This window comes from Giraffa tippelskirchi, chromosome 10 (assembly GCF_054371585.1).
Source record: "Giraffa tippelskirchi isolate mGirTip1 chromosome 10, T2T-mGirTip1v1.2.pri, whole genome shotgun sequence".
Taxonomy (NCBI): domain Eukaryota; kingdom Metazoa; phylum Chordata; class Mammalia; order Artiodactyla; family Giraffidae; genus Giraffa; species Giraffa tippelskirchi.
In genome coordinates, this window is record NC_137284.1 from 80,182,834 (window position 1) to 80,199,091 (window position 16,258).

At 36.6% G+C, this 16,258-nt stretch overlaps 1 protein-coding gene across 5 annotated transcripts in view; it reads left to right on the forward strand.

The window, feature by feature from the left end:
- The window catches only part of ELAPOR2 (endosome-lysosome associated apoptosis and autophagy regulator family member 2), a 212,102-nt gene that overhangs the window by 113,070 nt on the left and 82,774 nt on the right, over positions 1 to 16,258 (forward strand). For all 5 annotated transcript variants that reach the window (XR_014067463.1, XM_081536529.1, XM_081536531.1 and 2 more), the window contains 2 exons: positions 6,929 to 7,124; positions 13,519 to 13,666. Coding sequence is in view for 4 of the 5 variants with exons in the window: in XM_081536529.1 (XP_081392655.1) it covers positions 6,929 to 7,124; positions 13,519 to 13,666 (344 nt within the window). In the remaining variant the exon portion in view is untranslated. The remainder of the gene's footprint in view (positions 1 to 6,928; positions 7,125 to 13,518; positions 13,667 to 16,258) is intronic.

Consider the following 16,258-nt stretch of genomic DNA (forward strand, 5'->3'; position numbering starts at 1 on the left):
GTCAAACTCACATTCACAAGAGTGAAAACAACTACACACAATAACTGTCATCCAGTTTTTGTTAAAGAGTCTGATATTAATCTATGAAATTAGAGTACACCCTCACACCATACACAAAAATAAAGACTTAGATATAATACCTGCCACCATAAAACTCCTAAAAGAGAACATAGGCAAAATATTTTCTGACATAAATTAATTATAGCAATATTTTCTTAGGTCAGTCTCCCAAAGCAATAGAAATAAAAGCAAAAATAAACAAAAGGACCTAATCAACCATATAAGCTTTTGCACAGCAAAGGAAAACATAAGCAAAATGAAAAGACAACCTATGGACTGGGAGGAAATATCAGAAACTAGCACAACATTTCGGAGAAGGCAATGGCACCCCACTCCAGCACTCTTGCCTGGAAAATCCCATGGACGGAGGAGCCTGGTAGGCTGCAGTCCATGGGGTCGCTAGGAGTCGGAGACGACTAAGCGACTTCACTTTCACTTTTCACTTTCATGCATTGGAGAAGGAAATGGCAACCCACTCCAGTGTTCTTGCCTGGAGAATCCCAGGGATGGGGGAGCCTTTTGGGCTGCCGTCTATGGGGTCACGCAGAGTCGGACACGACTGAAGCAACTTAGCAGCAGCAGCAGCACAACATTTTAAGTTAGCTACTTTATTTTTTAAAAAAGAATATTATGTTGTGCTGTATATAAATTTGAATGAAAAGTTTAGTCCTTTAGATTATAAAAATTCTTGTAATCTGACTGAAATCCAAAGACCAAGAAAGCACAGTTAAAAAGTAGAAAGTAGATGTAGTTAGAAGATACAAGAAAAGGAAAAGCTGGTTCTCGTTGGAAGTCAGTGTGGTTGTGTTGACATCATCTCATGGAGTAAATAGAGTTTAATAAGAATGTGTGGCTTGTCCTTTTGACATGTAACTCTAGAACTGGCTTCTGGGATGGAAAAAAAGATTGAGCAGGAACAAGTGATCAAAATACAGAAGCTATAGACTCTTCAGCTCTTCTGTATTGTTAAAGGCCTTATATCTGTTAGACTAACTTTGACCATGTAATTATTCTAAAGAGAAGTAAAATCATCAGTTCAGTGGCAGAATTCTTACTGTCCCAGACCCCTGAATTATATTACTAATAATTACAGCAAGCAGTTATTACATGCTTTATGTTAGGCACGCTGCTAAATGTTTTATATTGAATATCTCATTTATTCCCCAAACTATTAGATATATAATTACTATTTTCCTTTTATAGGTGTGGGCACTGAGACTTATGGCAGTTAGTAACTTGCTAAAATATTTTGTAAATATGTGTGTGTTATATTAAAAATTTTCATAGGACGTGAGTGTAGGGAGTTGTTATTGCTTTGTAATGCACATGAATATTGTTGAACAGTTCAAGACAGCAAATGAAGAAAAATATGAAGTATAATAATGAATTAATTTGAAATTACTTGCCTTTTTTGCATTGATTATAATAGTTACTGCTTGAATTGAATTTTCTTGGGACTTGAGCTTTAGAATCAGAAAGATAAATCTGAATATCACCTTAGCCACTTGTTAACTGGATAACTTTCTAATCAGGTTATTTAAATTTACTGTGCCTCAGTTTCCTCTTCCGGAAAATGGGCATGATATCTTCCTCCTTCACAGGTCTGTTGAAAGTCCTTATTATTCATGGATTCCATATTTGTACATTTACCTACCTTAAATAATTTATTTGTATCAAATCAATCCATGTGATACATTTGCTGTCATTCACTGACATGTGCAAAGCTGTAAAAATGGATCTCCTGATCGCGTGGTCCCAGCTGAGGTCAAAGAAGGTGACACTGCCATCTCATTTCACATACTGCCAACAATGTCCTTTTAACTGTCTATTTAATGCCATGTTTTCCACTTTTTTGTGCTTTTTTCCACTTACTATTTAAAATAGTGCTGAAGTGCTGGCCAATGATCCTAAGTACAAGAAGGCTGTCCTTTGCCTTTTGGAGAAAATTCACATGTTAAATAAGCTTAGTTCAAGTAAAAGTAGAAGTGCTGTTTGGCCATAAGTTAAATGTTAACGAAGCAGCAATATATTCTAAATAAGATGTTTTTCAGCTCAAAACATGTAAAACAAGGTTCTATATTGATTTGTTGATGAAGATACTGTGACCAGAGAATCCAGGTGTCTAACCCTGTATTTCCCCAGGAGCAGTGTTTCATTATTCGCCAGGTTAGTTTTCACAATAACTCTGTATGACTATTATGAGTAAAAAGAACTATGTTATAAATAGTCAATACATCCACCAGTAACATTCTCTCTCAGTTTTCCTTCTGACCTTAAACAAGGAAATACCTCTGAAAGAGTTGAGAACATTCTTAATGACTTTAAAGGATAATGAGTTCTCTTTGGAATAACACAGTCATCTCCTTTTAAGATCCTAGAGTCCTTTTAACAACTTATCAAAAAATTACTTCTTACTAATTAAGTTAAAAGTTTAGTTTTGGACACTAGACTAAACTGTCTTCAAAGATAACTTTGTTTTATCAGAAAGTGCATATTTTCAGCTTGACATGCAGTGCAGTCTCTCTCACAGCTATTCATCTCTGACACTGTGGTGTGAAAGTAGCTATAGATAATATATAAATGAATAGTTGTGACTATGTTTCAATAAAACTTTATGAATACATGCAGCAGGCCAGGTTTGGCCTGTGAGCTCTAGATTGCTGACTCTTCAGTTCAGTTCAGTCGCTCAGTCGTGTCCGACTCTTTGCAACCCCATGGACTGCAGCACGCCAGGCCTCCCTGTTCATCACCAACTCCCGGAGTTTATTCAAACTCATGTCCATTGAGTCGGTGATGCCATCCAACCATCTCATCCTCTGTCGTCCCCTTCTCCTCCCGCCTTCAATCTTTCCCAGCATCAGGGTCTTTTCCAGTGAGTCAGCTCTTTGCATCAGGTGGCCAAAGTATTGGAGTTTCAGCTTCAGCATCAGTCCTTCCAATGAATATTCAGGACCAATTTCCTTTAGGATAGACTGGTTGGATCTCCCTGCAGTCCAAGGGACTCGTCAAGAGTCTTCTCCAGCACCATAGTTCAAAAGCATCAATTCTTCAGCACTCAGCTTTCTTTATAGTCCAACTCTCACATACATATATGACTACTGGGAAAGCCATAGGCTTAACTAGATGGACCTTTGTTGGCAAAGTAATGTTTCTGCTTTTTAATATGCTGTCTAGCTTGGTCATAACTTTTCTTTCAAGGAGTAAGTGTCTTTTAATTTCATGGCTGCAGTCACCATCTGCAGTGATTTTGGAGCCCCCCAAAATAAAGTCTGTCACTGTTTCCATTGTTTCCCCATCTATTTGCCATGAAGTGATGGGACTGGATGCCATGATCTTATTTTTCTGAATGTTCAGCTTTAAGCCAACCTTTCCACACTTCTCTTTCACTTTCATCAAGAGGCTCTTTAGTTCTTCTTCACTTTCTGCCATAAGGGTGTCATCTGCATATCTGAGGGTGTTGATATTTCTCCCAGCAATCTTGATTCCAGCTTGTGCTACATCTAGCCCAGTGTTTCTCATGATGTACTCTGCATAGAAGTTAAATAAGCAGGGTGACAATATACAGCCTTAACATACTCCTTTTCCTATTTGGAACCAGTCTGTTTTTCCATGTCCAGTTCTAACTGTTTTTTCTTGACCTGCATACAGATTTCTCAGGAGGCAGGTCAGGTGGTCTGGTATTCCCATCTCTTGAAGAATTTTCCACAGTTTATTGTTATCCACACAGTCAAAGGCTTTAGCATAGTTAATAAAGCAGAAATACATGTTTTTCTGGAACTCTCTCACTTTTTCGATGGCCCAACAGATGTTGGCAATTTGATCTCTGGTTCCTCTGCATTTTCTAAATCCAGCTTGAACGTCTGGAAGTTCACGGTTCACATACTGTTGAGGGCTGACTTGGAGGATTTTGAGCATTACTCTGCTAGTGTGTGAGATGAGTGCAATTGTGCAGTAGTTTGAGCATTCTTTGGCATTGCCTTTCTTTGGGATGGGAATGAACACTGACATTTTCCAGTCCTGTGGCCACTGCTGAGTTTTCCAAATTTGCTGACATATTGAGTGCAGCACTTTCACAGCATCATCTTTTAGGATTTGAAATAGCTCAACTGGAATTCTATCACCTCCACTAGCTTTGTTCGTAGTGATGCTTCCTAAGGCCCACTTGACTTCACATTCCAGGATGTCTGGCTCTAGGTGCGTGATCACACCATCATGGTTATCTGGGTCATGAAGATCTTTTTAGTATAGTTCTTCTGTGTATTCTTGCCACCTCTTCTTAATATCTTCTTCTTCTTCAGGTCCATACCATTTCTGTCCTTTATTGAGCCCATCTTTGCATGAAATGTTCCCTTGGTATCTCTAGTTTTCTTGAAGAGATCTGTAGTCTTTCCCACTCTATTGTTTTCCTCTATTTCTTTGCACTGATCACTGAGGAAGGCTTTCTTATCTCTCCTTGCTATTCTTTGGAACTCTGCATTCAGATGGATATATCTTTCCTTTTCTCCTTTGCTTTTTGCTTCTCTTCTTTTCTGAGCTATTTGTAAGCCCTCCTCAGGTAGCCATTTTGCTTTTTTGCATTTCTTTTTCTTGGGTATGGTCTTGCTTCCTGTCTCCTGTACAATGTCACGAACTTCTGTCCATAGTTCGTCAGGTACTCTGTCTATCAGATCTAGTCCCTTTAATCTATTTCTCACTTCCACTGTGTAATCGTTAGGGATTTGATTTAGGTCATACCTGAATGGTCTAGTGGTTTTCCCTGCTTTCTTCAATTGAAGTATGAATTTGGCAATAAGGAGTTCATGATCTGAGCCACAGTCAGCTCCTGGTCTTGCTGACTCCGATTTAGTGTAATGTATGCTCTTGGTTTATGACATTGTTTATCAGTTTACTAGAAGACCTATAGACCATACAAAGTAAAATAAATTTTTTTCTATTATTGTATTTCTCTCTTTGTAGTGTTGGTAGTGATCACAACCATATGTTGTGAGCATTTATTAAATGCAAGAAGCTGTACAGACCACTTTATACTGTATTTTCTTGGTATATCCCTATGGGATATGGGATATATAGTATGGGATAGTAATCCCATACTATGATTATTATCTCATTTTTCAGAGATAGAAACTGAGGCCTGAAGTGCCTCACTCAAGGTCACAGATTTTGGAAGTGGTACAACTTGATCTGAGAGTTTTGACCTTGTAGCCAGCATGCAATACATTTTTGCCTAATCTTTGCTTATTTGCTGATGTTCTGCTAATTTGAGGGTTAGAAGTCCATTGTACAGTATCTTAAACTTTTTTGAAGAAAGTATTTATTCATTGGATAAGTAAGTAAATGAATATGGGTTTTAGCTCTAATTCTTTAATTTTTGCTTTTGTTTTCAAAATTAGCTTGTTCTTATTTCTTGTCACATTTCCAAATGTATTCTAAAAGGGAAATCTATTTAAATGTGTGTGTGGTTTTGCTGATTCACTGTCTGCTGGGAGATTTGTTTTTCTTAATCGGTTAATTTGGAGGTTTTATTTTGTTTTTGTTTCTTTAATGTCCTGATTAAAGGATTAGAAAGCTCTTTGCTATGTTTGAGTCACTAATACTGCCCTGAGCACAGAACCACACAGAACCACACACTTGGGGGACATAGATTTGCGTTTGCTAAATGAGTAATAACTTAGCAGAAGAATTGCCGTCCTCTCTGTAACTGTGTCATCTGTTCGGCACTTTGCCTGTGGCTTCTGTCTCTGGTTCCATCTGAGGATCAGCACAGAGCCTGACATCATTAAAAAAAAAAAAGAAGTGGAGGCTGTGGAAATGACTGGGTAGGAGTCATGAATATTGAAAATATGGACTCATGGTTTCAGAGTGGAGATACTTGTTTAGCTGTTACACGTGAAGCACTACCCTCCTGTTATCCCCTTTGTGTTTATGTTACTCACTGGATCAACCTTTTTTTCATTTTTATTTTATATTTTATTGGAATACAGTTGCTTTACACTGATGTGTCAGTTTCTGCTACACAGCAAAGTGAATCAGCCACATGAATACATATGTGTGCATGCATGCTGGATCACTTCAGTTGTGTCTGACTCTGTGCAACCACATGGACTGTAGCCCACCAGGCTCCTCTGTACATGGGATTCTCCAGACAAGAATACTGGAGTGGGTTGCCATGCCCTCCTCTGGGGGATCTTCCTAACCCAGGGGTTGAACCGGCATCTCTTATGTCTCCTGCATTGACAAGTGGGTTCTTTACCACTAGCACCACCTGGGAAGCCCATGTATACATATATCCCCTCTTTTTGGATAAACCTGTTATTTGCACTTAGTATTAGCCAGGTACAATTAGCTAATATTCAAAAATAATGATGCCTGTTTTTTGGGACCTCGAAGTCTCACAGCAATTGATAAGTAATACTTGTCTATCAGTTTTTCTATCTTTAAGGGGGGCTGTTATAAAAAGAGTATTGTAGGAGTACAGAGGGAGCCCCAGTTGACTGCCTGGAGGGGCAGGAACCCATCTTCTGTTATGAAGAGGGTCATTTTTGAGTTACGAACAGGAGTTTTCCAGGTGAGCACATGGGTTGGTCAGCAACTCCAAAGAAAGACTAGAATGAGAAGAAAGAGGATGAAATATTTGGGGAGTGATAATAATTTTGTTATGGTTGGAAGAGAATGGGTCAAGTGATGAACCTGGTAAAATGGAGTGGGGCCAAACTGTGAAGTCCCTGTAGTGATAAGAAAACTTTGGAAAACTTTAATTAGGGTTTAACATGACCAGAGCTTTATAAAAACAATGCTAGTGAAAGGTGTGAAGGGAGGACATTGAAGGGGGGTGTGTGATGACTAACGGGTTATGTATTCTGCCTTCCAGCTTTCTCCTGTGCTTCTGGGGAGTATCTAGAAATGAAGAACCAGGTATGCAGTAAGTGTGGTGAAGGCACCTACTCCTTGGGCAGTGGCATCAAATTTGACGAATGGGATGAATTGCCAGCTGGATTTTCCAACGTCGCAACATTCATGGACACTGTGGTCGGCCCTTCTGATAGCAGGCCAGAGGGCTGTAACAAGTAAGAATCCAAAGGAGCCTTGAAAAGGGTGTAGTTGCTCTTTTCCAGAAAGAAGTTGAGGATAATCTTGGTAGTGATTGGGATTATAGGTAAACTAACTGCATATGCGCTGCTGAAGCAAGCACTGTAGATAAACTAATTGCAAATAGTCACATTTTTTAGACAGCTCGTATGAATAATGTAGCTGAATTTTCATGAGGTTAAAGTAATTGCTCTTAGGACATAATATATAGTATGCAAAATGCAATAAAGATATTAGAACAGCAACTTAGTTTTCTAATATATTTATAATTATATTAAAGCCAGTAGTTCTACAAACTCTTCTCTAATTATAATGAATATTTTCCATTTTTTTAAATTTTCCTTGAAAAGGAAAAATGTATAACCTTCATGTATACACTTGATGATTTTCTGCTATATAGAGTGGGCTAAACACCTAAGGTAGAAAGCACTTTTGCTTAATTTCCACCTTTTTAATAGGAGATTATAGCTTTGCCTGTGACCATATTGGAGGAAGGTTAAATTGTTTTGAAAAAACACAGAAGTTTTATCTTTGGGGTCTTATCTTCCTGTTTTTTTATATTGACTATTTAACATTCCCTTTCATGTGCCTGTGTTTTGTACAATTAAACTTTCAGCCTCTGGCTACCTTCTGACAAGGATGGTCACATTTTTTCCCCTGAGCTAAAATGATTCACATAAAAAATGACTCACATTTTTTACCCTGAACTAAAGATGTTGGGGAATTATTTAGCTGTGAAAGTAGATACGTTTGTTCCTCCTTCCTTCCTACCTTCGCTTCATCCCCCTTGCTTTCTAGCAGTCTCTCTCTCTCTCTTGGCCAAGAGACATTTTTACTCTTCTGATAATGGTCATTTCATCATATAGAGTTGTGACATTAGATAGCACTAATAGGATTATTCCTCTAACTATATATATAAAATTATATGTATGTGTGTATAAATGTACACACATATAAATGCAGTTGACCCTTCAGCATTATGGGGGTGGAAGTGCCTACCTCCTTAGAGTTGAAAATTCACTTACAACTTTAAGTTGGCCCTTTTTATCCTCCCTTCAGCAACTGGTGGATTCAACCAACCATGGATCCAGTAGCACTGTAATGTGTATTTAGGGAAAATCATCTGAGTATCAGTGAACGGTGCAGTTGAAACCCATGTTGTATATATATGTACATATATTATTACATATATATGTGTGTATACATGCATGCACAGATAACCCCTGCTTTTCCAGAGTTTGTTTTATTTAATACGTCATTTCACTTTTATGAACGACCTGTATTAGTACCTGTTTTTGTTAACCAAAAGAAATCCAAAGAGGATTTCCGCTTTTACAAAAAAAAAAAAAAAAAAAGGCAAAAGGCAAAAATGCTGTTTAGCATTGATTTTGCAGCAAATGGAGCTACCCTAGAGGCAATGTGCACCCTGGGCAGTGAGAGTTGGCCCCACTAAACTCTCTCTGGGAACTACATTCAGCATCTCAGCATCAGGTCATCGTAACTTTGAACTGTATCTGTGGGATCGTTGCTTTCTCACAGTTTATTTTGTAAATTAATTTGTGTCCTAAGGTAATTACTTCTTTGCTTTTTGCCATTTCAGCTTATGAAAGATTTCACAGGGGCACTGTACCTTTGTATAAGGTGCGAAACCTTTTTGTGTGTATAATTTAATTTAAATTCTTTAAATTAAAGAGTTCCTTAGAAGAGAGTACCAGCAAGATGTTAAAAGACCTCAGATCTTTGTTTTGGTGAGCAGGAGATATTCACATGGCTTTTTTTTCTACTTAGAATTGCTTGTTCATTAAAGAAATTGAATGATGAGCAGAAATTTTTCCATGTATTATCATTTTCTCAGTGTAAATTTCAGCCTGTTACTGCTAAGCTTGTCTCCTTTTCTCTCTCCCTCTCCCTTTTTCCTTCCTTCCTTTCTTCTATCCACCCAATCTTGCTTTCTTTTTATTTCTTTTTAATTGCTTGGATCATATAGAAGATGTGTGTTGAACTTTGTAGGAAATTTTCAAAGAGATTTTCAAAATGATTGTAGCATTAGATTCTAGCAGTGTATTTGAATTCTAGTTATTTACACTGTAAAATATTGTACACAAGTCTTGGTTTATTTTAGTCTTTCTAGTGTATGTATGAGAAATGGTATTTCTCTGTATTTTTATTTGCATTTCCTTCTTTATAAAGGTATTTAGCACTCTTCATCGGAGAAGGCAATGGCAACCCACTCCTGTACTCTTGCCTGGAAAATCCCATGGACGGAGGAGCCTGGTAGGCTGCGGTCCATGGGGTCGCAAAGAGTTGGACATGACTCAGCCACTTCACTTCCACTTTTCACCTTCATGCGTTGGAGAAGGAAATGGCAACCCACTCCAGTGTTCTTGCCTGGAGAATCCCAGGGACAGCAGAGGCTGGTGGGCTGCCGTCTATGGGGTCACACAGAGTCAGACACAACTGAAGCAACTTAGCAGCAGCAGCAGCACTATTCATATGTTCATAGTTCATATGTTTGTGGGTGTGTGTATATGTGTTAAGTGTCAAATATTTATCTATTTGTTATGTTTTTGGGTCAGTTTATTATTGAGCTGTAGTAGTTCTTTGTGTATGCTTGACATGAAGTTTTGTCATGAATCTACATAATATTTAACCTATACACATATGCATGCACATATACATATATGTGTGTGAAATAGTTCTTTTATCTGTAGCTTTTGCTTTCTCATTTTCTCAGTGGTGTTCTTAAAAAACCAAAAGTTTAAAATTTGAAAAAGTACAATTTATCAATGTTTTCTGTTGTAGTTAGTGTTTTTACATCTTTAGATATCTTGCAAAGGCACAAATTACAATTCTTAAAGTATAATTAGTGTTGTTGTACTTTTATATAATATGTAAAGCTTTACAACAGTATAGTTACCTTTATACCCTCATCCTGGGGCTATTAGCATATGCTTAGGAACACATCATAAACCCTGTAATACAATAAAATGTGTTATAAAGAATCCATTAATTTTTTAAAAACTTGAGAAAAATGTAGCTTTCTGTTTTTATCTATGTATTTACGATTGTTGATACTCTTTTCTCCTATTTTCTAAATGTTTATGCAGTATTATTTTTTTAATCTGTAAAATTTTCTTTATCATTTCATGCAGGTCTGCTGCTCATAAATGCTCTCAACTTTTTCAAATCTAAACACATCTTTATTTAGCCTCGGTTTTGAAGAATATTTTGTTGGACATAGGACTTTGGACTTCTACTTTTCTCCTTCTATGTTTTAAAGGTGTTCCATTACCTTTTGAACTCTCCCTTGTTTGTGATAAGAAAAAAAAGAATTAGCTGTATTTTGCTTGGTTAGCTTCCTTCTATGTAATGTATCATTGTTTCCGTGACTACTTATAATGTGTTCTCTATTTCTTTGCTAGTCATGTTGAGATGTGGAAGTCTCAGTTTATTATTATTATTATTTTATTAGTAAAAACAAAGAATTTGCCAAAAATCTCACTCTCATAATCCAGATAGAAAGTTAAATTTGAAGAGAAGGGTATTAAGTTGTGCTGTCATACAGTCTGGTTGGAAACTTTTTTGGCCTCAAAGTTGACACATGACTCAAAGAAAACATTGGTTTTCTTTGTATTTTTACTCTGCTTGAAGTTGACTGAGATTCCTGGATTTGTAGGTTGATATTGTTATTAAATTTGGGAATTTTTTAAGCTATTCTTTCACCAATAATGTTTTTCTGCCCCCTTCTCTCCCTATTTTCCTTCTATAACTCCATTTACATGTATATTAGGCCACTTGGTATTGTCCACAGTCACTGAGACTCCATTATTCCCCCCATTTTTTCTCTTATACTTCAGGTTACATAGTTTCTGTTGCTCTAGCATTATTTCTTTTGCAGTTTCAAACTTGATCTTAAGCTCATCTATTGAATTTTAATTTTCACAAATAGTAATTTTCAGCTGTAGAATTTCCATTTAGTTTTTAAAATAGTTCTTATTTCCCTTAAAATAGTTGAGATTCTTCATCCCTTCACTTACTATATTCATGTCTTGATGTTTTTTGATTATATTTTTAAAAGCTGTCTTAAATACTTGTCTGTTTCTTTTGATTCTTTTTCGTCAACTAAGGGTCGTATTTTACCACTTCTTTGCATTTCTAGTAAATTTTTATGTATATTAGGCATCATGAGTGTTACGATGTGGAGAATGTGGATTATTTTTTCTTTTGTGTAAAAGATGTTGGATTTTGTTCTGGGAGGGAGCATATTTACCAGAAGAGTGTCTCGTTAGGTCTGGTATTTAGAATTTTTTTTAAGGTGGCTCTGTATTGGTTTCACACTTAGTTCTAGGTCATAGTCTTTACTCTAGGGTACACTATGGCCTACTCTCTCTGTTTTTATAAATAATGTTATATTTGAACACAGCTACACTCATTTATGTGTTATCTATGGCTGCTTTTGAGCTATAATTGCGTAGTGGAGTACTGCAGGAGAGATCACATGGTTCATTAAGCCCCATTTATGGACTCTTTGGCCCTTTATGAAAAAGTTTGTGGATACCTACCCTAGGGCATGGCCTTTATTCCTAAAATTTGGCACTTCTGGAGTCTCAGATGAATGTCCAATGTGGTTATTAAGTTTTTTCCTCTCTGGCTGGCCTGGAGATCCTGAGATACCCATAAAAGTGACCTCTCCGATTTTGACTTAATTTTGCAGTGGCTATTCTCTGCTAGGCCTGCACACTCCAGCCCCAAGCCTAGGCCTATAGAGAAGCTCCATGTGGACTTCTGGAGCCCCTGTTTTCTCTGCTTCTCATGCCTGTAAATTCTGGTTATTTCAGCTTCCTCCAAACATTCATCCATTTCTCCACTCAGTGAGACCTCTGTGCTCTGCTTGGGAGCTATCTCCCAGTGCCAGAGTCTGGAAAGTGTCCTGAAGAATGAATGAGGTCAGGGTCAGTTTGGGCTTTGTCTCATGCGTTTTCCTGCTGTCAAGAATCTCAGTCCTGCACTGTCTAGTGTCAATGCCTGAGCATGGCTTGTGTGTTTTGTTTAGTTTACTAGATTGTTAAAGAAAAGGGCAAGTCCAATACCAATCAGTGAGTCATGTTGAGACGTGGAAGTCTCAGTTTTTTATTATTATTTTTGGTTAATAAAAAGAATTTGCCAAAAATCTCACTCTTATAATCCAAATGGAAAGTTAAATTCAAAGAGAAGGATATTAATTTGTGCTGTTGTACAGTCTGGTTGGAAAATTTTTTGGCCCAAAAGTTGACACATGACTCACTGTTGATTAATCTAAGAATTAGCTTATGGTTAGATTTACAACCCAACTTTTGTTCACTAGTATATTTCCTTAATCTTTTATTTTTTAGATAAAATTTCCAGTGAGACTTTTGCTCCTACTATGTACTGTGACACTGTGATCTACATTTTATTTAGGTTCACTTTATTATTTTTTTCCATCTGGCTGATCATGTGTTTTTTTTTAAACAGTTGAAATATAACAGTTGCATAGCAAATTGCTATTATGCTAGTTTCAGGAGCATTACATAGTGATTTGACAGTGGCATATATTATGAAACAATCACCACAATAAGTTATTACAATATTGACCATATTCTTTATCTTGTTTTTTACAACCTCATGGCTTATTCATAACTGGAGGTTGGGACCCCTTAATCCCCTTCATCTATTCTGCTCCCCCCTCCCTGGCAACCACAGAAAACTAGTCTGTTCTCTGTATCTGTAAGTCCCTTTGTGGTTTGTTTCTTAGATTCCTCTTTCTCTCTCTTTTTTTTTTTCCTGCTCAATGTTATGTGGCAATCTGGATGGAAGGGGAGTTTGAGGGAGAATAGATACATGTATATGTATAACTGATGCCCTTTGCTGTTCACCTGAAACTATCATAGCATTGTTAATTGGCTACGCCCCAATACAAAATAAACATTAAAAAAATATTTAGATTCACTTTAAGTGGACTTTTTCTAGGATGATTTCTTCTCTCATAATAAATGGGCACCCTTTGCCAATATGTGTTTGTAAATAAAACTTTAGATATTAGTTGAGAGTAATTCCATCAAAGACTGCTAGAATTAGTGATCAACTATCTAGTGATTATATTTTTGGTGATAAGCAGCAGCAGCCGCAGCTGCACAGCACATTAGTTGCATAATCTTACCATGATTTTTCGGAAGTTGTGTGCCACAAGACATGAACCTTTTTTCAAGCAGTGGTATTGGCCTTTGGGGTCCACATGCGCTTCAGACTCCTCTGCTGTGCTTTGTCGACAGAACCACTTTTAAATCTCAATTGTAGAACTTGTGAACAGAAGAGGTTTCTGAATGTTAACATGAAATGGTTTTGTTTCCACAGCTCTTCTTGGGTCCCTCGTGGAAACTACATAGAGTCCAATCGTGATGACTGCACGGTATCCTTGATCTATGCTGTGCACCTCAAGAAGTCAGGCTATGTCTTCTTTGAGTACCAGTATGTGGACAACAACATCTTCTTTGAATTCTTTGTAAGGCCTTTTATATTCTAGAATTCACTTTTTAAAGGGCATTCATGTAAAATTTCTCTTAATCATTTGTTCCCATTTCATTGTGTGCATTGTTTTTTTGTATTAACTGAAGCTTTCAATAAGAAATATTTATTTTTTCTATAATACTTTCTGGTTAATAATTATTTCTTTACCTCTGAGTTCTCTCCTTGTAGAATAACATTGGGGTTGTTTTCCTTTTGGATACAATCATTAGATGACCATTTGGTTGAGACTTTTTGTATAATGAATATATTTCCTGATATTCATTTAGTTTTTCTATAGAGATAGATGATACTTTGTTTAAAAATATGTTTTCACCAATCTCAGTTTTTATTTTAAAAGATTTTTCTTCTCTTTTCAATTTTAAATATTTGAATTATTTAAGTATACTCATGGGCAATATTTTAGAACTAGAAGTGACTATATCTTTCTGATTGTCCCAGTTTTGTACAATATAAAGAAATCAAGGGATGAGGTAGTTGATGTCTCTGGCAAGAGATTAAATAACATTACTGACTATAGGATAAAATAGTAGTCTAACAGAACAGGCTGTTACCACAAAAATTATTTAGCTATTTTATGCAACTGTACCTAATTGTGCAAATATTTGTTGTGGCAGTGACGCAAATGCTTGAGAAAAATTTGTTGTGATTAACTTCTTAAACCAAAAAAAAAAGTATGTGTGTTGTGCAAGTAACTGGGAAAATATCTTGTAAAATGTTTCTGTGGCCCAGATTTCAGGAATAAAGGTACTGATAATGCTGAAGCAAATTTATATTGCTCTTGATAATGGAAATTTCTAAATCAAAAGTTAGCTAGGGAGAAATATTTTCCATGAATGTATGAGCCTAAGATTTAAAGTCAAAAGATTCTGGCTCATGTCTCAACTTTGCAGTTGCTGGTTGTGTGTTATTGGACAACTAACTTTTCAGCTCTTAACATTCCTTTTTGTAAAGAGGATTGTAGACCAGACCTTTTAAGGACCCTCTTAACTCTCAATATCCTTTGATGAGTTTAAGATGTTAAGCAATATTCAAACAGATTGGCTTTTTAAGTTACATTTTGTTTGCAAGACACTTCTCTGAGTGAATAACTCCGTATTCCATGGGATATTTTTGCAATATTACTAAAATAAAGTTAAAAAGCAAGGTAATTGTATAATTGTTTGAGTTAACATTTAGTTCTGTGTTGTCTATTAAGTCCTTTGAGAGTTGTCAGTGAAGGTATTCTTAAGGCATGAAGTTTCATTGCTTCCTCTCAGTGATGCCTTTGTTCTTCTAGTTATGGATTGAAAAGGGATGATGAGTTTATGTTTCCTCTTTTATTGATGTTTTAGCTTCATAGATTGCAATTTATTGACTCAGAGAGTCAGTGCCTTATGTCCATCCTGCTAGTAGTTAATGGAAAGGGAATGTCTGAAGATTAAAGGATGCAGATGTACCTGTGACCGTTATAGATTGAAAGCAGTAAAGTATTTCATGTTAGTAGTCTGGGAGTTTCATTCAGCTCTCCCCTCCACACATACTTTTTTTTTTTTTTTAAATGATGAAACTCAAACCTAGACAGAAGAAGTGATTGGACCAAGGTTATACCTTTACTAGTTACTTTTAGAATGAGTTAACAAGAGAACTCAGATCTCCAGAATGCTAGTAGACTGTCAAAATAACACTAGATATATGATATCCGCTGAGAAAAAAGCTTTCAGTTTATGCAAACATGGACTAAAAAAGGTATATACAGGGTTCATATATGTTTAAAAATGGCTTAACACTCGCATTGATTGTCATTGTGCTTATAATATAAATATGATAATTAAATTCAGTTAAAACAAATATCCTCAGTAACTGATTTTCTCTGGTTTTGGCTGTTAAAAGGATGTGTTTTCTAGTTAGTTAAGTCTTTAGGAAATAGCTCTTATGGAGGAGATATTAATGCTGTTTGTGAAATTAGGGGAATGAATGAAGTAGAAAAATGACTTAAAGAATAGAGAAATAGCCATTTTGGAGGAAGTATAGATGATGAGATATTGTTTCAACCCTACTCTAATGCTATTATGTTCTCACTTGCTAAATCATGTCTGACTCTCTGCAACCCCATGGACTGTAGCCTGCCAGGCTCCTCTGTCCAAGGGATTCTCCAGGCAAGAATACTGGAGTGGGTTGCCAGTTCCTTCTCCAGGGGATGTTCCTGACCCAGGGATCGAACCTGGGTCTCCTGCATTGCAGGCAAATTCTTTACCGACTGAGCTATAAGAAGTCAAGACTGTAAATATAGCCTCAAGAAGTCAAGACTGTAAAAAAATACACAGACATTTTTGATGTCTGTGTGTATTTTGTAGACCTGGAGAGGTATGTCCCAACCCCTAGGTATTTTGGAAGAATTGTCTGAAAAGTACAAAATGTTTGGTGCTGAAGATATTAGCTGTATTTATTTGAATTGCTATAGAGTATCAACATTTGTCCCCAAATACCAACTGGGGTCTTTGACTTTGGCTATAGCCACTTACGTACACATTTGGATTAAGTCCCGGGGAACTGAAAACAAAGCAGATTTCATTTATTTATTAATTTA